Source organism: Chenopodium quinoa, unplaced genomic scaffold (genome assembly GCF_001683475.1).
Source record: "Chenopodium quinoa cultivar QQ74 unplaced genomic scaffold, ASM168347v1, whole genome shotgun sequence".
Lineage (NCBI taxonomy): Eukaryota > Viridiplantae > Streptophyta > Magnoliopsida > Caryophyllales > Amaranthaceae > Chenopodium > Chenopodium quinoa.
Genome location: NW_018745251.1, coordinates 1,257,396 through 1,284,266, shown reverse-complemented (window position 1 = coordinate 1,284,266; position 26,871 = coordinate 1,257,396). Strand labels below are relative to the sequence as shown.

The window sequence follows — 26,871 nt, the reverse complement described above, 5'->3', positions numbered from 1 at the left end:
GAGTCGCCAAATTGTAGGCGTCGTACGAAGTGCGCCTACATAAAAGCATGTTGTGAATATGCTTGGCACTCATAGGAAGTGGGAATTGACATATACGATTAGGGAAAAAAAATTAGGGAGCCGCCAACAAGTTTTTAAGGAACTTGTAAACCGTTCACGGATCATAAAAAGGCAACCACGATAAGGGACAACGATAGGCAACAACGATTGACCCGTGAAGGTTACACCCCATTCATAATCCATGAGATTACTAACTCCATATGGTTCGGAACCACGAAAGGAGGATCGAGGATGATGGTACGAAATGAGTCATGGAGTCACATTCGCCCGTATTGGCCTCTACTCGATTCTTATATTGAAAAGCATTCCTGTGATCTCAAAGGCATACATACAATAATTCAATTCGCTCCAAACTATTATTTAACTAAATTGGTTTAATATTAATGCACACATAATTCTAAAATATTGGTGATCACTTCAATTAATAATAAGATTAAAAGGAACCTAAACCGGTTGTCCAAATTATCTTATTAGGCGTGGTTTTCAATTACATATTCCCTTTAAACATGCAATATGGTGATCAATAAAAAAATAATAGAATAAACATTAATATTGGAAGCAATTTAACAATACTATTGTTAGCCAAATCAAATATAAAATAACCCTAATCATGATACTAGCAATATTAAAAATAAAATAAGAGCAATTAAATTAATTAATTACTCACATTCTGCGCGTTCCTTTAAATTGCTACATCATGAATAAACTGTTAGTAGCTTCAATAAAAAAAATATAAAGTAAATGAAAATTAAATCAAATAAAAAGTAGAGTTGATTTAATCCAAACCCTCAGTTATTTGTACCTTTTACGCCTTGGTTTAAGGACGGAACCTCGGGTTAAGTATAGACTCCTTGGAGTGCTTAGGGAAATTGTTGTGGAAGAATAAAGAGGCTAGAAATTAGGTTAAAGAGGGAGAAGAGAATGATTTTTGGTGTAAGGTGAGAGAGAATAATTTGGTGCCCAGAACTGCAGAAAGGAGGGGGGTATTTATAGGGAAAATGAGTAGAGGGAACACACCGAACCCTAAAAAGATAAAAACCCTAAAAAAGGCTACCGCGACACGGCAGATTCTACCGCGACACGGCAGATTCTACCGAGTCACGGGGGAAATTAGCAAGACGCGGGGAAAAATAGAGTGACGCGGGAAATATTTGACCTACGGGAGTAAAAACGCGTGAAGGGATTACGCGGAAAAGACACGGAGTTGTCCGTGTCACAGCACTGGCACCGTGACATGGGAATTCTCGTGTCGTGGCACAGTTCCCCGTGACGCGGGGAAGTTTTAAGCACCGTGACACGGCAGAAAACGTCGTGACGCGACAAAGTCCACCGTGTCACGACATATGGCGCCGGGTCACGCTACTTATGCCAAGTTACGGGGCACTAAAAAACATGAAAATCCCCTCCAAATTACCGTGTCACGGGAATTTCTCCCATGCCACGTCAGATCTTTCCGCGTCGGCGGCATTTTAGTTGTTGCGCGGTAATTCCAGTTTTTTACGCGTTTTTAAAATCATCATAACGTTTTATCCGTAACTCGGAATAAAGCAAAAAATATATCGTTGAAAATCTTATCAAGTATACTTTCCAACCCAATTAGAATTAGGTAAAAATAGTTTGTATATTTTAAGATATGGCCGTTTTAGTAGAAGGGTGTCGGTTTTGGGCCGAGTTTAATGTTTTGCTCATATCTTTTTCGTTATAACTCGGAATTGGGCTTATGATATATGGTTGGAAAAATTATTTAAAGGCCTATCCAACAAAATAATAATTGGATCAAAATTTTATAGCCATACAATCAGTTTCTCTCAGTTTTGCGATGTGGACACGAAAAGTGGAAAATAGGTTATGGTTTAGGGAAATGAGCTAGAAATTGGATTTGTTCATGAAATATATTTGATAGAACATGGATTTAAGCACTCCATAGATTAAATACTCAACTAGACCAATAATGGCGTAGAAAGGTGTTCATCAACGGGTTTGGTTTTGGGGAGACATTTTTAAGTGTCTACACCTACCCTTTACCCTAGCATTACATTACAAGCTTTAAAAACCTTCCGACCTTGTGCATAGATTTGTGTAAATTTGAAAGTGTTGTTTATCAATGCAAGTTATGACTTGACATATTTCTAGTCGACTAGTAGGTTTAGCGTTCATTGTTTTTAAACACACGAGAGTGTGAGTTGGGAGGGCATTGTTCACAATTAAAGGGGTTGGTTGGAGAGCGATCGAGTACATCTTTTACTCGCCACATAAATGAGAGTTTAGTGTGTGAGCACTAGTCTTGAATTCTATATGCTCTTGTGGTTTTCTCTACTTGACAATAGTTGGGGAGGAAGGGTGATTAGATGAATAAGATTGATTGATATTGAAGCATGTTCATTAGATTTGCCTTGAATCATTTGTGCTTGATTTGATAAATCGGGTGAAGTATATTTTATATGTTCATTGATGAGCTCTTTGCTTAAAGACAAGCAAAGGTTTGGCTTGGGGAGTTTGATATGTCCATTTTATATAGTAATTTACCCCGTCCCTCGGTCATAATTAGTAGTGTTTTTGGCTCTTTCGAGCCACTTTTATTACTAATTTGTGTTTTCTAGTGTTTTCATAGTTTTAGTTGTATTTTACAGGAAATTACACTCTTGGAGCATTTTCCCGGGTTTTATGGATCAACAACGGAAGCTAGAAGGACACGATCACTTTTGAAGCCCAGGATTGGTGAGAACCGATGATTAAGGGCTCGGTATGAGACACCGAGGTTATTGTATCGTTTAATCAAAACCCAATGAGGAAACTTAGATTGGGCTGAGGAATTGAGCCCAATCGACATCCGAGCCTCAAGAAGAAGACCGGGCCTGATCGGGCAAGCTTGCGCCCGATCGGGCGGGCGCGCACAAGAGAACACCATCAAAAAGGCGCGCCTGATCGGGTGTGCGTTAGCTTGATCGGGCGCGGCTGCCCTGATACAGTGTGAAGAAAAAGGCGGGCCCGATCGGGCGGCCCTTCACCCGATCGGGCGCGTGTTTTCTCAAGACCTGATTACTTAGTTTTAATTTTTGTTTTAGGGAACGTTTAAGTACGAGTTTTGTACGTAATTTTTGTTGACCTTCTTTTCTTAGACTTTCTCTCTCTATTTAGGATTTCTCTCTCTCTTAATTTTTCTCTCAACTCTTGTTCTTAATTTTTTCCACCAATACAAATTTGTTTGGTAACTATTTCTCTTCCCTTAATCTTAGTTGTTGATTTCATTCCTTTAACCATGTCTAGCTTTATTGCATTGATTAGTTTAAATCCTATTATGTGTGAGTAGTTTTCTTTCTAGGGTTTATGGGGATCCATGAATAATATGAAGGGGTAATTTATTGTTGTTGATTGTCAATGCTAGATTAATTTCCTATTGATTGATTTAATGCTCTGTGACTAGATTAGGCCTGATCTTTTATACATGAGTTTGACAATATTGATTCAAGATTCGAGAGATGAGAATTGATGTTTAGGTCTAGTTTCAATAGGCGTGTTAATTTATAAATAGTTAAGTCGAGATTCGAGAGATGAGATTTAATACCAGTAAATTAATTATGTGATTGTAATACGTAGCGAAAGCCCTTTATGATCTGGTTAATGTATGCATTGATGAATGATTATTATATTTACCCTAAAATATTATTTATTGGTGAATCTATGCCCTAGATCATTTTATATATTGTATTCTCCCTATTCTCAATCTCCGTAGTTTAGTTTATTATTTAATTTTAATTATTGGTTACTTCATAATCTAGATTATATTAGTTAATTAGGAATAGAAAGATCCGTTTCTCTATGGATTCGACCCTACTTCCCTATCTACCTTAGTAAGAGGACTTAGGAATCATTTTTTATTAGGGGATAGGACTTTACCTTGTCAACTTGCTCTCCACTCCCTCTCCCAAAATCGGCCAACTCACATCCCAACTCCCAATCATTTCGCGCCACGCCCACACTTGGGCACCAAGGCACCCAAGGTGGGGTGCCATGTGCTGTTGTCCATGCCTCGGCCTAGCACGCGTCACACCAATATGTCCGGGCTGCTGCTAGCTTCCTCGACCAGCAGGCCCTTGCACTTGCGTGCGGGCTGCTGCTGCCGAGGCCTGCTACTAACATGTCGCGCACCTAGTGCAGGCTGCTAGCTGTAGTGTGCTAACACGCGACCACTAGGTGCGGGCTACTGACCGCAGCTTGCTAGAAATCCCCACACTTGGTGCGGGCTGGTAGCTCGGCTATGCCCCTAGCACTCGGTATTCCGATGCTAGGGGTATTTTGGTAATTATTTATTTATTAGTATTTTAATAAGTCTTTTACTATTTTCGACTCGACTTCCGACGCTTGGTTATGACGCTCCAAGCTCGAATTTTCGACGTTGTAGGGAATAATTTCAAGCTTTAATCCCACTAGCTTGAACCCCACTGTGATCAGACACTAAAGTACGGTGGCGTCCAAAAGGGAAGAAGATAGAGCAAAAGAGTCGCCAACAAGTTTTTAAGGAACTTGTAAACCATTTACGAGGTGAAGGTTACACCCCTTAACGGTCCAAGAGATCGTCAACTCCATAAGGTCATGAACCAAATAAGGGTTCGGGGATGAAGGTACAAATCCAACCTAAAAGAAATTGAACCTGCGCTAATAATAGGCCTCTACTTTATTCTGATCGTATTCATCTGCGCTTTTTAATTAACATACAATTAATAGGATTAACCCTAAACCTGTTTATCTATGTTGGTTGAATATAATGCACAGATAAATCTATTATTGGCGATCACTTGAATTATAATCACATTAACCCTAAACAAGATTATTAATTATCTTATTAAGCGTGATTACAAGTACCAAATTCCCTTTAAGCATGCATAAAAGGCGTGATCAAGCAATAATTATAAATAATCAAGCAACACAATAAATAATCAATATCATGAATAATAATTAATAATCATATCATAATAATAATAATAATCATAATCATCATAAATAAAATAATCATCATCAAAATAACGATCATCATCAAAATAATAATGATCATCATCAAAATAATAATAATCATCATCATAAATCATAACAATTATAATCATAATCATATTCATGTTAATATTAAAGCATTATAATAGCAAGATCCTGGGCATGATACTAACAAGATTAATAACAAACCCTAACATGTCACTAAGCAATCAAGATCAAATCTTTAACCCTAACATGATACTAACAATCATAAATATTAGGAAAAACATAGGAAGCATCGTAACAATCATATTTAATATATTTGATATTATATTCTTTTCCCTAAACATGATACTAGGAATATCATAATAACAATATAAACATGATTTCTACATCATAATAACAATTAAAATCAATTAAAGTACATACTTTGATGCCTCGTACCTCTTTCTAATAACAAAATGCACACGTTAGTAACTTCAAGGAAAATAATAATCAAAGCAATCAAATTAAATAATTGGAAGAGAGATTTGGGACCAAACCCTCAGAAATTAAACCTTTCACGTCTAGGGCGAAGGCAACTTCGAATATGGCTAAGTATTTCTAGATCTTGTGAATGCGAAATTTTGTATGAAAAGTAAAGTAAGAAGAAAGAATTGAATGATTAAGAGAACGCTAATTAAAACTAATTGTAGATTGAGAACTCGTGAATGATGAGAATTGGTTGTAGTTGAATGTAGATGATGAATTGGTCAATCCCCCTTTGAAAACGGAGGTTTTAATACGATTTTATAGAGAAAATCAGCCAAAAAAGATAATTTAATAAAACAGAGTCTGACGCTCAGGAAAGAAGGTTGGCGCCAACCCTGGCTAGCTGGCACCAGGCACCAACGGCTAGCGCCTGGCGCCAAGCCTGGTTCCAGGCGCCAAGGCCTGGGATTGGACGCCAAGATTGGCTATTTTCTTAAAAATAAAGTTTTAAAAACAGAGAGAAGAGAAAAGACTAAAACTTTCCGCACCACTAGACCTTTCCACACTTTCGTTTCATTCGATTATGATTCGACGTGAAAGGTACTCATCACTGGGTTTGGTTTTGGGGAGACACAAATGGGTGTCTACAGACGTCTAAATATTAATTACTCTATCAACTCAATAATTACTTCCGAATTAATTCGTCGCTTCGGCTCGTTAGTTACCAAGTGTGACTTGAAGGGTTCTATTAAGATTAAGTTGTAGTATTAATTATACATTAATATTACTGATCGGAAGCGACCTCCACCCAAGCATTCCGATCACTTGAACTCACTTAATAATTAGCTTTCTAATAATTTTGAACCCCCTATTAGAATAATACACTTGTTCGAAGGACACCATTCCTTTTAAAAAAGTTTCCCTAAATTATCTAAACTTTGCATTATCCGCCTAAAATAATCCCAATTTCGGATTAATTTTTAATAATTCGAACGTTAATGTCATTTAAACCCTTAGGTCAATCACCTTTCACGTTGTAGGTTAGCAATAGAGATTTAAGTAAAGTATTGATGTTTAGGAGCACTTGGAAGAGGAATTGTGGAAGATTAGGAAGATAATTATTTGAAGAGACAGAATATGAGAGTAGGAAAACAGAGCTTGTAACCTTGAAAAGGCTACAATATTTATTGGGTTGAATTCCACATACTACCTCCGGTCCAAATTACTCGCAACTTTGGGGTATTATTTGTGAGATATAAAATATTCCAAAGTTGCGAGTAATTTGGACCGGAGGTAGTATATAGAAATAAGTCGTATGTGTAAAGGGTCATGTACTTAAGTAAAGGCTTGCTTAACACACTAAAAATTGGTGCGACATTCTAGGGCGACAACAGTATGTGGCATGTATCGCGCACAAATTCTGGCATGCCGCACATATCTTGTGGATTCCGAGAATATTATGTTGTTATACTTTACACGTGTTTTTTTATGAATTTATCCGTTTGTACAATTGTTTTACACACTTTATGTTGAAGCTTAAATGTTTTGATATGATTAACTTAAACAAAGCAAACTTCAAACAATAAGAGTTCTCTTAGTGTTGTGAATAGAACAGGTGAATTTGAATTTTGAAGTGGAAGAGTAGCATAGGCTTGAAGACTCATAAGAGAACTCAAAGAAATTTAAGGAAGATAGAAGAAGAGTTCCCTCATAGGAACTAACGAAGTTCCTTAACAGGAACCTGAAGACACAAAGTTATGGAGTTGACTTGATCTGCGATGAAGACATCAAGTTTAGGAAAAACTTGTCCTGCAAAGTTCCAGTTTGGAATTGGAATGAAATTGACAGCAGGAACTTAGTCCGGGACTGCATGAAGCCCAAGTATCCTACGCAAATAAAATATTGATGTAGCAATTCAGTTTTATAAGTCTTTATCTTTTAGAAATTTTGTAAATATGTAAGTAGGTTTACGCATGAGGTTTATTAGAAACGTGACAAATTCTTGGCAAGCTTCTTAAAATTTGAAAGTTTAATAAGATACGTTTTTAGGAAAAGATTTTCTAACAAGATTTATTTTCTTGAAAACCGATTATCAAAAAGATATTATTCTTTGAGATAATTATCTTTGATAAATTTCCTAAAAGATTTTCTTCTAAAAAGATTTACTTAAAAACCGTGTTTTTGGATTTTTGAAAATTAACATGTTTTTCTTTTGAAAACCCTACTTTCTATACAAACAAGTCTTGTATAAATTGTAAAAATCCGAATTCATTTTTTTCTATGAGTTTATGCGTGATGAAATCAAAGTGTGCTTAATTGTGTAAGTTTGCCAAGTCTATATCTTTGTCATATTAGCTTCGGATTTTGTGCGTAGCTTTCCTCTCATATATTAGAGTCTATATTTTGTAATTGGTTGGGTTCTTGGGTGTGTGTGTGCATTCATCTTTGCATACAATAGTGTGAGCTTCTATGTTGAAGCTGAGTAAAATTACTCAGGGAGTACGAGTGAATTTAAGTCAAGGACTTAGATTAGGAAGGATAGTTCTTGGGTCATACTGTGTAACAAGTTCATTCTGGAACTTGTGAGTATAGGTCTTATTATAATAGGTTTGTAACTTGTGAAGTTTGCCATATTATAGTGAATTAGTTTGATTTGAAAATCCCTTAGAAGGGACTTGGAAAGTTTCCTCATAAAATATTGTGTGCATTGCAAGTTCTTTTATATGTTGTTTTACATTCCGCAAAAAGTAGTCACTAGGAACTCTCATACAATTCACCCCCCTTTTTGTAGTGTTCGTCTCAACTAACCTTTAGACATTTTAGGATTCTTCAATCGGCTTGGATTAATTAATTAAGGACTAGTTAAATAAAATGCTTGAACTTATAATGAAAAGGAAAACGAGCTAGAAAAATGAAATCATTTGGGTTATTAAATAAAATCGAGCACAACTTCGATCCTACGCTACTCTAACCAAATGATGATGAAAGTCTTTTACTAATTATCATTGGGTTTTGGTCGAGAAAAGATTTTGAGGTGTCTACAGAAAAAAGTTACCCATATTTTTTTTCAATGTTATAGATGTTGAGAGTGTCTTCAATAAAGGGTTAATATGATTAGAGGATTTGAGATCATATAGTAGGTGTAGTAATTTTTATTTATTTGTTTCCTCATGCATGATGCATGTTGTTTATGTACAATTCATTTTATTTGTTTTGTACAATTTCATTTTTTTAATATGATAAAAATTTATAGGTTTCAAGTCAATTCAATTTACTTAAGTTGTTCATTGAGTTTCCATCACCAATAAAATTCAAATAAGACCCTATTCTAAATAAAAAGAACAGGCGGATGATAAGAACCGATCTCATAATCTCCTGAAATTGAATGGAAAACTCTAACCACTTGAGTTATAATCAACCTTTCATATTATTGATTAAACTCCTAGAAAAACTAAAATTATATTTTTTTCATTTGAAATAACCCATGAGAGTACAAAGGGTACATAATAATTAACATATCACAACTTAATAGCATAGTAAAATGCTCTTAAATTAAATATTACATTTCTACAGAAGCATGAGCATTATTATTCTCCTTGTAAACTGTTAGATGAAGTTTGAAAGTTGAGATGAGAATAACTACAACGAAAATTGCAAGGCCAATGTATGAAGCAAGAATGGCACCACCACCACGGCTACAAAAGGTATCAAATTTGTCACAAACTTTGTTCCACTGTGCATGAGTAGTCCCATGCCTTGCTAATTGTGCCATGAACACAGCAGCGTTGGTTCCAGCTGATAGTATAGCTAAATTTATCTGCATCATTCATGTTAAATGTAAATGTTAGCATTACTAAAGAGGTGTTAAAAACTGGTCAGATCGATCAAATTCGATCTAATCTGATAAATTCTAATTCAGATTTTAACTCATATGGACACAATAATTTAAAATGACCTAAAATTAATATAAACTTTACCCAATCGGATCCCATCAAACTCAACCCGATCTCATCGAACTTAACCCAATTTCCCAAATTATCTCAACTATGCTACTATATGTACCTGTATACAATTGTTTGACAAGTCTGATCTAGAATACTACTCCGGACGAAGTAAATTAGATGATTTTGTGTGCACCATGAAAAAAAAACAAGTGTCTAACCAAGTAAGATTAGCAAAAAAATTGACCGTTGCATCACAAGTTTGATTCTCACTATTAGTATGTGTTTGCATTGGAAATGGAGATGTTTAATTAAGAGTAGTTTAATTTGGTGACTTAGTAGATGTATATTGGTTTCATTTGGGTGCTTCCTCACCTAACGGAGTTCCTCAATATGAATTTTTTATAAAAAATGATATTTGTAGTAGTTTTAACTTGTTGAATAAAAAATATTTGTAGTTTATAATCGTTGAATTGATCATCTTATAGAAAATAACTCTCTTACATGCCTCATGATATAATCATAAATTCATAAATTTATACATCAGGAGTACAATGACTATCACGTTTTCTTTAAATTATTAATTTAATACTACCTCTATTTCATATTATTTGCAATGATTGAATATTTTTCCTCTCTATGTTAAATCATTGCAAATAATATAAAAAGGAGGTAGTTGATAAATCCCACAATTTAATGGGACATTAATTGTGCAAAAATCAAATTGATGCATTTAAAAAAAAACGGGGAGAGAACCATCTACAACAACAGATCTCATTTGGTTGCAAATGAGAATAAAATACTCAATATTTTAAGCATGGGAAGTAGACCTATCAATTTTTTACCAACGTGCAAACTTGACTCCAAAACTACCTGTTTTGTGGATTTAAGTATATAATTTTTTAACCAGAACCTATTGAGCCCACTAAATTTGCTCCTTAATTTTGACCCGAACTGAACCAGACCCAACTGTAAACCAATATAGGTGAGGATGTTCAATTTAAAAAGTGAAAACTGCATAGCATTTAAAGCTTTTAAATACCAGATATTTCTAGCCAAAAATTATTTTTCTTGACTTGAAATCTGACCCAATGTTTTATGATGATATGTATTTTCATACAAAAATTAACATGGGATGTTAGAGTGACCATGGTAGAGGTGGCCAGGTGGGTAAATTAATTTCCAAATTTTATAAGAATTCTGCCTTTTCAAGAAATTGTATCTTCTCACATTTTTACTTTTGTAAGCTAACCAAACAACTATCAATTAAAGAATTATAATGAAATTATATTTCCTTCGTAAATTGAATGCAACCAAAGTTCTTAGATTTGAATCCTTAAACTATTATTTATACTTCTTCTTTGTAGTTTATCATGGAAAAACTAGAGGTGTAAAAAATTGGCCAACTTTGTTTCGTCACAAAAAAAGGCCCAATTAAATATTTTGTTCTTATGGACACAATAAATAATGTTAACTCTACTCTAAAATTAGCCCGACTAACCTAACTTGACCTCACCTGACCCAAGGTACCCAAATTGACACCTTTGAAAAAAAAAATGAAACAAAATTATTTTTTTTTTAGGTGCCGGAAACCAACCATTTACCAAAACACAGAACACAAATAGAACTAAGAAAGAACAAACAAAAAAAAAAAAAATGAGATAGCCACATCACGAGCTCCTTTGGGATCAATCTTCTTTCCAAAGAACATTGCTATCAACACCAACAGGTTGTGCAAAGTAGCCAATCCATTAGCTACAACAAAGAATCTGATCGCAAACAAACAAGTATTAGTAACAAGATCATAGAATATTATTATATTTTTTCTTTTAAATTAGACGACATAATTTGACTTTTGACACTATTTACAAATCCTACTTTGACTAGCTTATATGATTTTATAAGAAAAAATTTAGACACCTGAGATTTTATTGGAATCCTCTAATTTCTCTTTACGTATATTTTAAAAATATCAACTTTTTATTTCTTTAAAAAAAAAATTATTAACGTTTTATATTATTTACTTTTTTTTTTTTTTTAAGAAAAACGGTTAGTGCATTAATTCATAGAAATAGAGTCCAACAAAACATACGGAGAAACCACATTAGGCATAAGATGTTCCCACAATTGTTCACAACCTGACGACACTAACCTAGTTTTCACTTATAATTAGGGATATTTCCCTAAACAAAAAAACTTAATTAGAAATGTATTAGCTCATTTTTTATTATCAATCAATCAATCAATCAACAATACTATATACTAAAAGACACATCATCAATGACACGTGTTATCTCCTGGTGTGTCTTTAATTAATTTTTTTTATATAAAGAAAATAAATCTATTATTTAAGGAAACAAATCAATTTTAAAAATAATATTATTTGTTATATACATATTTCATATTAATGTAGTATATTTAAAGTAAATAGATTTCACAAATAATTTTTCTAAAAGAGAAAATTGGACAACTATACACCAAAAAGTATACATAAACTTTTAAAAAAATCAGGTGTACAATAATTATTGTACATCCATTATAAAGATAACCTAAAGTGATTAAAAGTTACCCTTTAAATGAATAAAAGTTACCCCAATATGAGTTAAAGTAACCCAATTCAAATAAAAATTATCTACGCTTTATTAATAAAGAATCAAATTTTAAATGACTAAAAATCAATTATTAGTGATTGAGTGTAATTAAATTACCTTAATAAAACTTTTCTTGTTGTTGATTTATATAAAAATTGTATTATGTTTAAAGTTACCCAAAAAAAGACAAAAAGTTACCCTAAAATTAGCTAAAAGTTACCCTTATATTGCTCGATGTACACTAATATTAGTGTAAACCGGATGTATACAAAAGTTTTTGAAAAATGTATTCTAAAAAATATTTTGTGATTTTTTTTACAACAAAAAAAAATATTACTTGGATTTTTTGCCTACTTTTTTTTTTAATTGTGTATTAGAAAATACAATTAAAATGTAACATATCACATACTTTTATTTTTATTCGACTAATTTATGATTATAATACTTATCTGTTAATTATCTATAACGATCACGGTGTATGGCACAGGAACTAATCTAGTGTGCAATATTTGTGAGGTATAAAAAAAATTTTGTTCCAAATAATAAGAAATAGAGGTAGTATTTGTAGTTAAATTGAATTTATACATTAACAAATGTTTTAATTTTTTTTTTAATTTTTTTTTGGTGTTTAGAGAGCTACAAAGGACGAGGGTGACAAACGATCCTAAAGTCTCCAAGAAAATCTCTAATCACTTGAGTTATCCATCATTCTCAAATGTAATAAAATAAACGTGTCATCTTTACCATAATATAATATTATAGTGCTTTTTTCTATAATACGATATGTAAAAAGCGCAAAATGTCAAGTGTTAATAGTTAATGGGACGATTTAGCTTATTTATTTATTTATTTATTTTTTTTTTTACTGGAAACATAGACGATTTAGCTTTAGATATTGTGCACAGTTTATGTTAAAACTCACATATTTGCCGGGGTGTCTTGAAACCTTGCGGTAAGTGTAGCTTTAATAGTGTTAGTACCAATGGTAGCAACAACAAAGGTCTTGGTTTCTTTGTTGATAACCATACCAATCGTAGCAGCCAATGTAGCCAAAAGAGCCACCAATCTTAGTAATGCTACCACCGTATCTTTGATCCCTGGCACCGACGATTGCAACGAATTGTAAACTGTTTCCGACTTCTCATGGCCTAGTTGAGCCATCAGTCAACACAAAGAGTAGGACGATATAAGTTTCTTTCTAAGTTATATATTTGTACAAGAATTTTTCTTATATGTATAGCGTTGCTAGTTTGAGTGTTGCTTTTAAATAGAATTTGCTTCATATTTCTTGTCTTGAGTAATGGAACAAAATCTGTAACTTGTAAGTATAGTTTCTTAAGATGGGTATAACCGTTTTTCCATCTGTTATTAGTTGGGAAATTTTTACCTACTATGGTGATTAACTCAAGATTATAGGCAGAAATTTAATAAATTCTAATGGCTGATTAAAGTAGGTGAGTGAATTTAAAGATTGCATGAAAATTACGGTTATCTATATTAATATTCCTCTTCTATAACGACGTGAATTCGGCACTTTTACATCTCTTCTTTGATATAGGGTCGTTTGGTTAATAAAGTGTGGTATAAACTTGAAATTATGAATGTAAGCAAAATGGTATGTGATTGAAACTTGATTCTTATTATTGTCAAGTACTTACTTTATGTTTGGTCAATGTTATAGAATGATATCCCCCTTTTGAATAGATATCTTAGGTTTGGGACTCCTCATTAAGTTTTGGGTAAGGGTGTCACATAAGGCGTATCGAACTCATTCCTTGGGTTTCTAAATCAAGGGCTAGGGGTGTCCATTTAGTTTTCAATAGAATTTAGCCTTATTCCAATCTGATCCGTAATAAAATTTCATTTTCAATTATCAAATCCAATCTGACCGGAATTCATCACCCAATCCAATCCGACCCAATCCGAAAATCTGAATTAAAATACGATGCAAATTTTTTGGGCCTAATGTGATTACAAAAATAAAAATGCAAATATAAAAATTCAATTTTTTAAACATAGTTGTACATGATTAATATAAGTGTTGAAAATATAGTTTTGCCAGATAATTATTAATGTGATTATAAAAATAAGGAAAAATTGTCAAAAATAATACAAACTTTGAGCTGTCCGCCAAAAACAAGTCAATCTTTTGATTATTTCTAAATAATACTCCCTCCGTTCTTATTTGTTTTTTTACATTCACTACAAGAAAAATCTCTTTTCGTAGCGATTATTTCGTAGCGATTGTACATTCGCTACAATATGCAAATATGTTTGTGAAATAATTAAGGATGTCGTATCATTTTTACAATCGCCATGGTTTTCCCATATAAAATCGATACGAAAAACAAAATAATACATATCCACATTATATTTACACATTTAAATAATTTTGATAAATCGTATCATTTACAATCGCCACTAAATCCTAAAAATCGATAGGAGAAGCCTTTTCAACACTAGATATATAAATATTGTTTGACAAAGAATACATAAAATATGTCATAACTTATTAGTGAAACATTTAATATAAGAGTTTGAGGTTGCATGTTCGAATCTTGTAAAGATCATACGCATGTTTTTTTTTTTTTTTGAAGAAAATGAGTTAAACATTTATAGCGATTGTAATCGCTATAATAATCACCACGATTGGATGTAGTATTTCGTATCAATTATTGAGGCCAACCCCAGCGATATTGAAAACCACTACTAAAGGCTAAGGCAACGGGGGATATTGTATCGAATGACCATTCGTTGGGAAAGCTTTTTGTTGCAATTACAATCGATACTAAAGCTTAAAATAATTGCTACGAAAAGGTTATTTTCTTGTAGTGGTTGAATGACCACATTTACAATATTGTTTTTTTTTTAAATAGAATTGTACTTGCAATCATTGCAATATTCCATTATACCTCTACTTTACACAATTTCTTAATAACAACGCATAATTCCAAATGTAAAAATATACGGGAATGGAGGAAGTACAATCTCTAGGGGGGTCCACTTTAAACAAGTTATAACCTTTTGTGACTTGTTTAACAGGTTGTACCGAACACGTATCATCATTTTATTGGCTAAACGTTTTTTTTTACATTTTTTAAAAGTGATTTATGTTTTAAGTATTATTTTTTTTTTTGAGGAAATTATCAAAAGATTTAAATAACATTAATTAATTATTAAATATTAAAATTAAAAACACCACCCATTATTATTAAAATTCTACTTTTAAAACATTATTACTCCCTCCGTTACGAATTACTCGCAACAATACTATAAATAGCCGTTACATATTACTTGCAACAAAATATTTTCTTTCCTATTTTAGTAAGTTTTTTAGGGTAAAATGACAAATTTACCCTTTTTCTAAAAAGTTAGTTTAATTATTTAAAACCACATCACTTATCTTCTGATCAATTTAACTTAACAATAATCTACTCTAACCATTCCCACAAAAAACTTACCCTATTCCTTCGTAAATCAAAAGACTCCATTCATCTCCCCAACTACCTAATTGAATGTTCATCATTCAATTCACCTCGAACATGCTGCCCAAAATTCATATCTTTTGGAGAATTCTCTAGATGCTCGTAAAAAACACTAGATCTCTTCCTCCAATCTGCTTTCTCTCTCCTCTTCGTTCTCTGTTCTCTCTCTTCCATTTTCTCTCGGAAACCCTAATTTCATTTCCTTGCATTTTCAATCCACTATGTACATTGCAAGACGTGGATCTGGAGTGATGAAACCTGAACGAAGGTGCTCTGCTTCCTTTTCGAGGTACTCTGGTGGAAAAATTTGGGCTAAGTTGTACTTCTCATCTAGCGACAAAGAGGAGCCAGAGGTTGTTGCAGATCCACCTAAGAAGGTGGCTGTTAAGGCGACTCTTTTACCGGATCTGATGGTTTTCGCTAAGGATACTGTTGAAGGGGAAGTCGGGGATGAAAGAGTCCCCTAAAAAAACTGACCAGGAGAAGGAGGGGATGCTTGAGGAAGCTTTGGCCAAGGATGGGTCTCCTAGGGGCACAAACTCCGTAGATCTGTGTGGCTTGACGACTACAATGACTGGGATCCTTGCTACCTGACCTATCTAAGGCACAAATACACACATGATTTCCTCCCTAATCTCTGATCTTGCGGCATAACTATGACTAAACCCTAATTCCTTTTACTTTTTCTGTTTTGGCTATAATTATTAGGTGTTTGATCTTACGTGTGAGTTCCTGTTGGTTATTTGTGTTGGTTTGAGTATGAATATTTTTTGTTCATTTGTTGTTGGTGCTTATCATGTTGATTCAAGTGGAAAGACTGTTGAATGCTCTAAATGATATAGTGACTGGTTTGTGTATGATTATTGTTGTTTAATTTGTTGTTGAATGGTAAGCATGGTGATTGTTTTTGTGATTGGTACTCTAAATGGTTAATTATGTCTTGTTAGTTGTAGTCTATGGGACTGTATACTGATGCGTATTGGGGGTGTTTTACTGTATGGATGATGAGCATGTTTCTGGTATTTCAGCACTTGGAATACTCTTAATGTAAGTGTGTTTGTGTTGCTTCCATGGAGTCCCAAATGATGGTTTTGTATCTTTGGCAATCTGTCCTGTTTGATGCATGTGGCCTTGCTGAATTGATTACTAGTTCTTGCTTCTGTATGTGATGCATTTAGTCCCACTTGATGAATCTATAGTAGAGGCATTGAGTCCCAGTTGTTGACTGTATACTTGAGGCAAAGAGTCCCAGTTGTTGCTTCTATAGTTCAGTCATTGAGTCCCCCCCTAAGTAATGGTCCATTATTGATCCAAGTCATTAAGGGACTTTACTGACACTATCCCCTACATAAAGGATGTTCCAACAAATTGTTACATAATATTTTGTTGAGGTGCCTTTGTATGGAGGGTTTTATGTGTTGATAAAAAAGCACATCTGATGGATTCATGTCAGTATTAACATGTCATAACACCAGAAGTTATGTTGGTGTTAATGGTTTCTTTTCATTGTTAAAAAATTGTCATCTTTACATAATTCCTACTACATGTACACTTGTTTTTCACAACTGCCTAACTAATATGTCTATGTTATTTGTCAAAATACACATAACCATTACAAAACACAAACAAAAGTCAAGTTTTAGTCTTAATGGTTATATGTGGCAATCCATGATCATCTAAATCTTCTTCATTCAATCTTCATATAAAAAAAATGTGTGTCTTGCATCTTCAAAAGGTTGTTTGCTAGCATTGTCTTTTTTAAAAGGTTGTACGCTTGCATGATGATAAGTCTGCATCCACTTCCATCTCTTGTGTCTCTGGTTGAGGGCCTATTGTAGAAACAAGCAATGTGTTGTGGTAGTTCATTGTTTCTGCTATGAGTTCCCTTTTTACCTTGAGTATGTCTTCCAAGGTCCCTTCTCTTGTTTATGTTGCATTTTTCATGTAGGGTGGGTTGAAGTTATTCCCACATTTTTTATCTAGTATTTTTATGATGCATGATTGGAGAGTGATCCATGTGTACCTGTTTAGTGTGGGATCAAAAATCTGAAAAGCCTCTGCCACTTTCTCAAGCAGTTCATCCACATTCTTGGGGAAAGAATGATATTGGCTGGGCTGTATCACCTTAAATAAACAAAGGTCCAACACATTGAGTCTAGGGATTGGGCAGGTTAGAATACAAACTAAATGTTAAAACCATTAGCTTGTGTGGCTACCAAAAATTCAACAACAGTGGGTACTTGATGGGGCCTTGCATTGTCCCACTGAATAACTATGTGCTTTGATAAATGTTGTGGCCATTCAGCACGTATAGTTGGAATGATTATGTTCATAATCATGTCTCTGATTGCTTCTCTGTTGACATTCTAAATGACTTTTTGGTTTCCATTGTGCTTGCCTCTCTATTTTTGCTTTTTTTTTCTCTTTTCCCTTTCATACTTCACAAAAGGGAGTAGCCCATACTTCCCTGAGTGAAGCAGAGTCCCATCCTCACCATAAAGAGGCTTGCCTATCATCCCCAAGAATATTGTCTTTAACTTGAACCTCTTCGATTGTTGTGCTCTGTATGGTACCTCTTCATTTGGTGTTAGATAAAAGGTTCTTGTTTATGAGTTCAAGTAGAACCACTTTTCATCAATGTGGATTTGATGTTGCATATCCAAAAATGTTAGGTCCCTTTCACTTGTTACTAGATTAATTTTCTGCAACACCTATTTCAACCTTGCTACTTTGTGATTGTCACTTAAACCTGGGTGATTTGTTGCTGTGACACCCCTTAGTCTTTCCTTTTCTTTAACATGTGTATAACCACATGATTAATATTAAGTGCTGCACCATAGCTCCTGTTTGTGGTCCTCTTGTAAAGTGGCACAAACATAAGCCACTCATTAGAGTATTCCTTAGGCTTGGGACCTGTCTAGCCTAATTTTTTGCTCCTGACATCTACAACATCTCCCAATTTAATGTCTTTAATTTCTTTGAACCATCTGCATGTTGTTGATCTGTGTACATCATGCTTTCTTGCTAATGAGGACAGCAGCCCTCTAGGAAGGGAGGCCCCATCCATGTTTAGCAGTATGTCATATACTATTTGCCTCTTTTCCTGGACGTTCAGTTCTCTACTTTTACTTGCATTCTCTGATTGTTGATTTTCCAATTCTGTCTCTGAATCTGAGTCCCATGTGTATTTTGAATTTGTCTCTTGCTGAGTACTGGCTTCATTGGTGTCTGACACTGACTGTGGACTATTGGATTCATTTCCCATATCTGTGCTCTGTTGCAATTTTGTCTCCTGCTCCATGAGCAGTTGGCTGATGTCGTAAAATTCATCAAATTCGTCTTCCATGAGTCCCTCTTTTTTCAAATCTAACGGTAGGTGATGAAGTTGTTCTGACTTGCTTTTTTTTGGGAGCTTTCAATGGAGCCTAATTCTGTACAAAGGACTAATGCTGCTACTAACTCAGCAATTAGGAATTAGGACTAATTTTAGTTAAAGATGGTTTTTGTAATTTACAAACAATGGTAACTTGTGGTTTGTAATCTAACTTAGAATTTTGTTTTCCCTCCCTCCCCACCCCAATCCCAAAAAATTTCGATGATGATGAATGGAAATAAATGAAACAGGTACCCCCTTTAAATAAGGGGCTTTTGATATTCAAATATGGTTTGAGGGAAAAAATTGAATTTGATTTGAATTATTTTTGAACTTTTCATGAAAAGTTTGGAGGGAAAAAAAGAGGGTAAAAAAACACCCCTACTAATGCTACCAACCAACAAAAAGGGATGGAAAAGAAAGGAACAAAAAAAAAAGTCACACGGTCTCCTTATAATTTGGGACCACTTATTTTTCCCACCCTTTTTTAACTCACCTATCTACATACCCTTACTCTTTGATACACCCCCTTAAATTTTTTGCACTGGAGTCCGCAAATTACCCCTTTGTTGCGAGTAACTCGTAACGGAGGGAGTATAATTATTATTAACAAAAACCTACATAGTCAATCGATTTACAAGAAATTAGTGAGGAGTCGAGATACAATATGGACCCCCACTCCTCTAGCTATATCGAACCTGATCCTGCTGAAGATGTGAGCAGCCTCATGAGCACCTATAACATGAGTCCTTGCGAACGCCTAAACCGCTTCATCTATACAACAACATCCTTCTCTAATTCCCTTAACGAAGAAAAGGAGAAGGGAAAAAAATCATAGCCAATAGTCCTGTAACGCGCCCCATACTTGTCCAGCTTGCGTTAAGCAGAAACCGACACAACATGACCAGCAAATTAAAATCGGACAACATTGATTGTGTTAAAGGAGAAGACCCCGTCAAGTCAACCTACACATCAAGGCCTCTATCCCAAGAATACAGCAACACATCTGCAAGTCGAAGAGCCCCATCGATTCCTCTAGTTAACCCAACGTTAACTTCCTTTTGAGCATAAATCCAGGACCGAAAACAAATATCAACAAGGGTATCGCGAACAACATTATGCCGATGTTTAATACCCATTATCCCATCACTTTTTCTACAATGTTATTCTTTAAAAATAACACCACAATTTGCCGATGTGGCAAAATCTGATTGGCCTATATTCTATATTTATTTTTATTTTGAATTATTTTTAATGTACATAATGTATTAAAGTGTATTCTTTTTAATACATGCATTATTTTTAAATTTATACATAATTATAAATTATGAAAATCTATTAATTAATTTTTGAATTTATATTAAAATATAAAAATCACAAAATTAAACACATTCATCATTGTTCATATCGTTCATCATTGTTCATCAATCATGTCATAGATTATCCCCCATTCCCAACTTCAATGTTATTTATTGATAAATTTGCAAATCCCAACTAAAATCGTGATAAAAATTCGAAAACAAATTGTGCTTTTGCATTTTTCTTTTTTGCAGGTTTTCATTTTAGATTTTCATTCATAAAAAAATCTCAATAACAATCTCATTTATAAGTATTTGCAAAGGACGAATTCTGCTGTAAATGATTTGAAAATATTATTTATGTGGACACAAATTGTGCAATTATTTCAAAGAATAAGGTGTATCAAGTTTGTATAAGATGAAGTGATCGCATTTTTTCACCTACCGTAACCCGGCCTGTTTAATTTGATAAATATAATAAAGTTTTATCGAACTTGTACTATTTGTGGGTTAGGTAATGACTTAAATTATCTTTGGTCATTACATAGCAAAACAATGTTTTTTTAAATTCTGGTATTAACCTTATTATATTATGGACGTGGCAAATATTAAATTATGATATAATTTCTCACTCTATAATATAATATACTGATATTGTTAGAAAATCAATATCGTTCATATTTGCAAAGAAAGAATTCCTCTTTCAATGGTTAGAAAATATAATTTATGTGGACTCAAATTGTGCAATTTTGTCAAAGCACAAGGAGTATCTAGTTTGTAGACGATGAAGTGGTTGTATTTTTTTTGTTTTTTTTTTTTGTGGCAAGCCCTATTTGATGAAATAAATGTAATTAAGTTTTCTCGAACTTGTTTGTGGATTAGGTAATGACTTAAATTGGGTTGGGTAACTGCTTAGGAAAATAATGTTTTTTGTATTTTGGTACTAGTATGAAAAAGTAAAAGTTGTTGGGAATAATACAATCTTTCAGAGGTCTTACAAAAATAAAACAACCTTTTGGTTATTCCAAAATAAAACGAAATTTGACACTGTTTTTCCATAAATAGGACATTACTGGTTAGTAACCTGTTTAATGGGTTAATGTGACACGTGCCACTTTGTAATTGGATATATAGTTTTTTTTTAACAATTTTATTTAAAATACAATTGATTTTACTTTTTTGTTTTTTTTTTTAAAAAAAAAAACCCCTATCCTATAAATACTCCAGCCACCACCACTGCATCCCTTATCCTTTTTCCACCAACAATGAAACCTCATGAAAACACCTCACTGTTGTCCCCATTGCACCTTCACCTACCACAAAAACAAAATTCTTATTCACCCTCAAAACCACTAAATGTCGCCTCTACTTTTAATGGTTGAACAAGGGTTTTGTTTTGGGGTTCGATTCGTTGGTGGCGGATAGGGAACGAGGGTTGGTGGGGGATTTCAAGAAAGAGAGGTGAAGGGGGAGGACGTACAGGGTAAGAGAGGCGGTGGTCGGAATTGGAGGAGAAGGGGTTGGGGATAGGACGTCGGAAACAGGAGGGAAAAGGGGATGTGGTCCGGGGAAGGGAAGGGATAATGTTGGTTGAAAAAGGGAGGGTAAAGAAGTAGAGTTGTAAGAAAAGGGAGAGGAAGCCGGGAATTAAAGAAGGGAGAGAGAAGGGGGTGGAGTGGTCGGAAAAAGGGAGGGGAAGGTGGGGCTGGCTAGTCAGAAGGGGGAGAAAAGGGGTAGGAGGGATTTTTTTTTATTAAGTTTTTACATATAAATGAAAATCATTATTTTTTAAAAAATAATTCTAATCAATCATGATGTGACACTTGTCTTTCATTAACTTGTTAAACAAGTTACCGATTTTTTTTTTATCATATTTATGAAAGATTATTATCAAAGGTCGGTTTATTCCCGAATAATCAAAAGGTCGTTTTATTTTTGGAAGACTGATGAAAGGTTATATTATTCATGACAATTTTTCCTATGAAAAATTGCCCAAAGTAATCCGATCTTTGTCCCATTCGCCCAAAATAATCCCAACTTTGGATTATATATTTAATAATCTAAACTTTGATGTGAATTTACTTCTAATGGTCCTAACATGTCAAACAAATTGTTATAACAAGTTATCTAACACGTGTCACTATCTAATTTGACAAAAAAGTAAATATTAAAATAAAATTAAAATGTTTTTTTTTAAAATAGTTATTTTTTCTTAAAAAACTATTTAATTAAATAACTAAAAAAGCTAACCACCACCTCTACCACTAGTCTAACCGTCCACTCCGCCCAGCCCTTTATCCCTGCCCCTATCGCCGTGCCCAAACCTTAACAACGTTGGCGCCGACACCATCACTCCTCTTATCCCTTGAGCCACCCCCTAAACCACCATTACCCCATCCCAAAACACACTATTTTCCCTGATAAACCCATAAAAAGCTTTCCCCCCTAACTGCAAAAAGTCCACGAATGCCCCTCCCCCATCTTCGGGCTATACTAGGCTTTCAAAGGTGAACAGAAGAAATGATAAGTGCTTTTTGCAAGTGCTTTTTTCCACGAGGGAAGTGGATTTTAAAGGATTTAGGGGGGAGAAAGAGGGATTTTGGAATTAAAGTAATGGTAGTTTAGGTGGTTGAGCAGGGGGTAGGGGGAGTGTATGTGCTGACGCAAAGGATCGGGGGTCTGAGAGCGGCGGTAAAGGCGGGGGCAGAGGGTTGTGCGGAGCAGGGAGGGTGGTTGTTTCCTGCTGGTGGTGGGTTTTTATTAATTTTTCATTATTTTGATTTTTTAGTTAAGCGTTAATTAGTAACCATAAATCTTTTTTTAATTGTTAATTAATATTTTTGACTAATCACGTGGTGACACGTGTAAATTAAACTTTTTAAAAAAGTTACCTATTCAACCAAATAAAGGTGGCAAAATTAGCCTCAACACTCTGAACTTTGGCTTGGGTGCACTCAGGACCTTGAACTAAGAAAAATAGCCAAAACACCTTGAAGTATTGGCATGGGTGCACTTAGCACCATACAAGAAATTTTCCGGCCAAAAGTGGCCGGATTTCGGCGACTTTTTTTTTAATAAAAGTATGTTTTTATTATTTTCTTATTATTATTATTATTATTATTATTATTATCATCATCATCATCGTCATCGTCGTCATCCTCATCATCATCATCATCATCATCATCATCATTATTATTATTATTTAATATTTTTATTGTTATTATTATTATTATTACAAAAATACCTCGATTTGCGTGTTGTTATTTATTTTTTTACGAAAATTGTTCGAATAAGATTTCGGGGGTCATTTTTACCCTTTATGGTTCTAAATTAAGCTCGGAATTTACAAAAAAGTAATGAAAATACCTCGTTTTGCGTGTCGAGGAATATCTCGATTTGCGTATTGTTATTTTTTGGGACGGAAATTGTTCGGGTAAGGTTTCGGGGGTCATTTTTATCCTAAATGGATCCAAATTAAGCTCGGAATTCGCCAAAAAATAATGGAAATACCTCGTTTTACGTGTCAAAAAAATCCCGAGTCGCGTGTCTTAGCTACTTAGATATTTCTCGACACGCAAAACGAGGTATTTTTTTTTCAAATTCTGAGCTAAATTTGGATCCATTAAGAGTAAAAATGACCCCGAAACTTTACCTGCACAATTTCCGTCAAAATAATAACAACACGCAAATCGAGGTATTTTCGTAATAATAATATTAATAATAATAATAAGAAAAAAATATTATAAAAAAACATTTTTTATTAAAAAAAAACATTTTTTATTAAAAAAGAAAAGTCGCCGGAATCCGGGCACTTTTGGCCGGAAAATTTCTTGTATGGTGCTAAGTGCACCCATGCTAATACTTCATGGTGTTTTGACTATTTTTCTTAGTTCAGGGTGCTGAGTGCACCCAAGCCAAAATTCATAGTGTTGCAGCCAATTTTGCCAATAAAGGTCACTTGGGACCATTGAGAGTAAATTAACATCAAAGTGTAGATTATAAAAAGTTAATCAAAAGTTGGGATTATTTTGAGCGAATGAGGCAATGTTCGGATTATTTAAGACAATTTTTCGTTAACCATAATATATTTTGGAAGTAACAAAATATTAAATTATGATATATTTTCTCACACTATACTATAATATACTAATATATTGTAAAAAATAAATACTCCAAATGTTTAATCGCAACAGTGGAGTACGTTAAAAGTTTTGGGAAATTATAGTGTTGTGACCAGAAGGAGAATTGTTTGATATAAAGTATGGTTACTAGAGATATATTTACGAAAAAAAATTGTAAATAATAATCCAAATTTGCTCGGTTTTCTTTTATTTATCCTAACTTTGGATTATTCTAGAATAATCCCAACTTTTGGGTTGTTTTCTTTCTTCAATCCCAATTACATTGACTTGTTGAACTGGTTAATTTTTTTTTTGTTAATTAGCAAAAACAATTAGAAATAAACAAAAAAATAAAAAAAAATTCTGAAACCCCTCTCCTTTCCTGGCTAGCCCACCGGCCACACCGTCCACCATAACCCTAACCCATCGCCCACTAGAAAATGCACAACCTTCCTCTTGCCGGCATGCCCGCCCTATTCCACACACGCAAGAGCAATAAATAACAACAAACACCAACAAATCATCCCAAAAGACCACACAACCCGCAAATTAAATTCCAAACAACCACCATAACCACTAGCTTAAACCGTCAGCCCCAATACCTATCTCCTCCTCATCACCAATTCACCACCTGCAATCAACAACTCGACACGTAGTTTCATCAATTTCAACATCCAATAGCATCAACAACATCGAATTATGCTCATGGAGTGCGCTCATGAGGGTGGTGATTTAAGAGAAAAGGGAGAATGCGCTCACAAGGGTGGTGGTTCAAGGTGAAAAGGGGAGGGGAAACGGGATGTGAGCACATGTGTAAGGAGGGTGTTCCCATCGTTAGGTATCTTTCTCCTTAAATGCCCATGGCCCTTCAAAAGCATAGGACTTCAAACTTGCTGGGGTGTATTAGGATTTGAATTCCTGACTGTATGGGTGACCTTGAATTAGAAATGATCCTCTCATGACTCTTTTTGGTAAGAAACAAGTAGGAGTCGCAAATGAGCTTTAGGAAAACTCATAAAACTCGTTCATGCCTTTCTCCCAAATAGAGTTTAAGGGATAATTAACACGAATCATGAGTTTACCCATGCCCAAATTGGTCTACATGTACCAGAAATGAGTTCGGGAGCGAGGGTACTAAAATAACGTTTCTTTTAGGGAGGAATTGCTATTCTAGCCCTAGTTACGACCTCTACTAGATCTTCCTTTTTCACAATTTCATTTACAAACAATATATCCAACGTGCCTCCTAAAAACTAAGTTAGTTGATTTTATTTACAAGCATCAATCACTTAGGAATTATATTTCAAATTTCGTTATTAATTTTTATTTAATCAATATTCATGAATAAAACAAAATAAAAATATTTGCCTTGTCTTAATTGATAAAACAACAATTAATTATCAAATTCAAGTCTTGATTAACGATAAATTACTAAGAATTAATTAATTAAAAGTTAAATTAAAGTTATAAAACAACAATATTTATTCAATTAAAGTTATTTAAACAATAAAAGAAAGTGATTTATCTAAGGGCTTAGGAAACTAACCGTTCTTCTTCTATGTTAAATCTCCGTTTAATACGTTTATGAACTTTCTTTCTTCTTTGTACTTCCAAGACTTCAATGGATTCAATTAGAATTGGAAAGTATTTGGGATGAGAGAAGAAAAGTAGTATAATACAAGAGAACTTGAGAGATTAGGGTTTTGAAGTTGCTAGGGTTAGAATTCTAATTTTTCAGTCCTCTTTCGAGTTGAACAAAGACCCCTATTTATAGGTGTATGGATCAAGGTTTTGGATTTTGGAGCCGCGCCGTCAAGTGGCCCGCGCAACTCTCTTAGTTGCGTTGGGTGCCGCGTGCATCTCAATGAGTCACGTGAGCCAGGCGCGCGCAACTCCCTGAGTTGCGCTGGGTGCAGTTTGCCTTATACAAAAATGCGTTTTAAAAACTTCCATAACTTTTTATTGCAAAGTCAGATTAAGGCGCGTGAGATATCATTGGAATGCTCTGAATGTCTAATTTACAGTGCCGTTAGAATAAGGTTAAAATCTGTTATGGATCAAACGATATGACCTTTTGAGTGCAAGGGTGTCGATTTTAGGGCCCGGTTTAGTGTTTTGATCATAACTTCTTTGCTTAAGCTCAAAATTGGGCTTATAATATACCATTTGAAATCTCTTTGAAAGGGCTAGAATTGGGCTTAAATTTCGTAGTCCATAAACTTTTAAACTTTGATCTAGCATGAAGAACGGGTTTTGTAACATCATCGATCGCACTTCCTTTCGGTACAAGAGGCCAAAATTAGGTGTCTACAGTTAGCCCCCACTTTAATCGAGTCTAGAAAAGACGATGATCAAAGTAGTCCAGTGTAGAAACTCAAATGTGTCTCCCCAAAATCAAACCCAGTGATGAATACCTTTCACGTCATTTGATTATCATACAAAGTGATGAGGATGTTTTTATTAAAATATTCCTCTCTCTGTTTTCAAAAATATTTCTTTTCTTTCCCTATTTATGAGAAATAGCTATTCCAATTTGGTTTGGTCCATGATAAGGGTCCAATAA

At 34.2% G+C, this 26,871-nt stretch overlaps 1 protein-coding gene across 2 annotated transcripts; it reads right to left on the bottom strand.

Annotated features, from left to right (window-relative positions):
• Positions 1-8,950: 8,950 nt before the first annotated feature.
• LOC110711311 (CASP-like protein 1B2) lies at positions 8,951-13,310 on the bottom strand. 2 transcript variants are annotated; one of them, XM_021889685.1, is made up of 2 exons: positions 12,954-13,305; positions 8,951-9,316 (listed from the first exon to the last, which is right to left on the bottom strand). In XM_021889685.1, the coding sequence occupies exons 1-2, from the start codon at positions 13,190-13,192 to the stop codon at positions 9,313-9,315; spliced, it is 243 nt and encodes an 80-aa protein (XP_021745377.1). In that variant the 5' UTR covers positions 13,193-13,305; the 3' UTR covers positions 8,951-9,312. The 2 variants fall into 2 exon arrangements, with proteins under 2 accessions (XP_021745377.1, XP_021745376.1); XM_021889684.1 differs by lacking the exon at positions 8,951-9,316 and adding an exon at positions 10,763-11,209 and having other exon boundaries at positions 12,954-13,310.
• Positions 13,311-26,871: the final 13,561 nt, after the last annotated feature.

What these genes read in the sequence shown, in the direction of transcription:
- LOC110711311 (XM_021889684.1), bottom strand. Translation starts at nt 13,192, where the DNA reads ATGGCTCAACTAGGCCATGAGAAGTCGGAAACAGTTTACAATTCGTTG. An exon ending in CAAGACACCCCGGCAAATAT is followed by an intron (nt 11,210 to 12,953) that starts GTGAGTTTTAAC and finishes GTTTGCGATCAG; the next exon opens with ATTCTTTGTTGTAGCTAATG.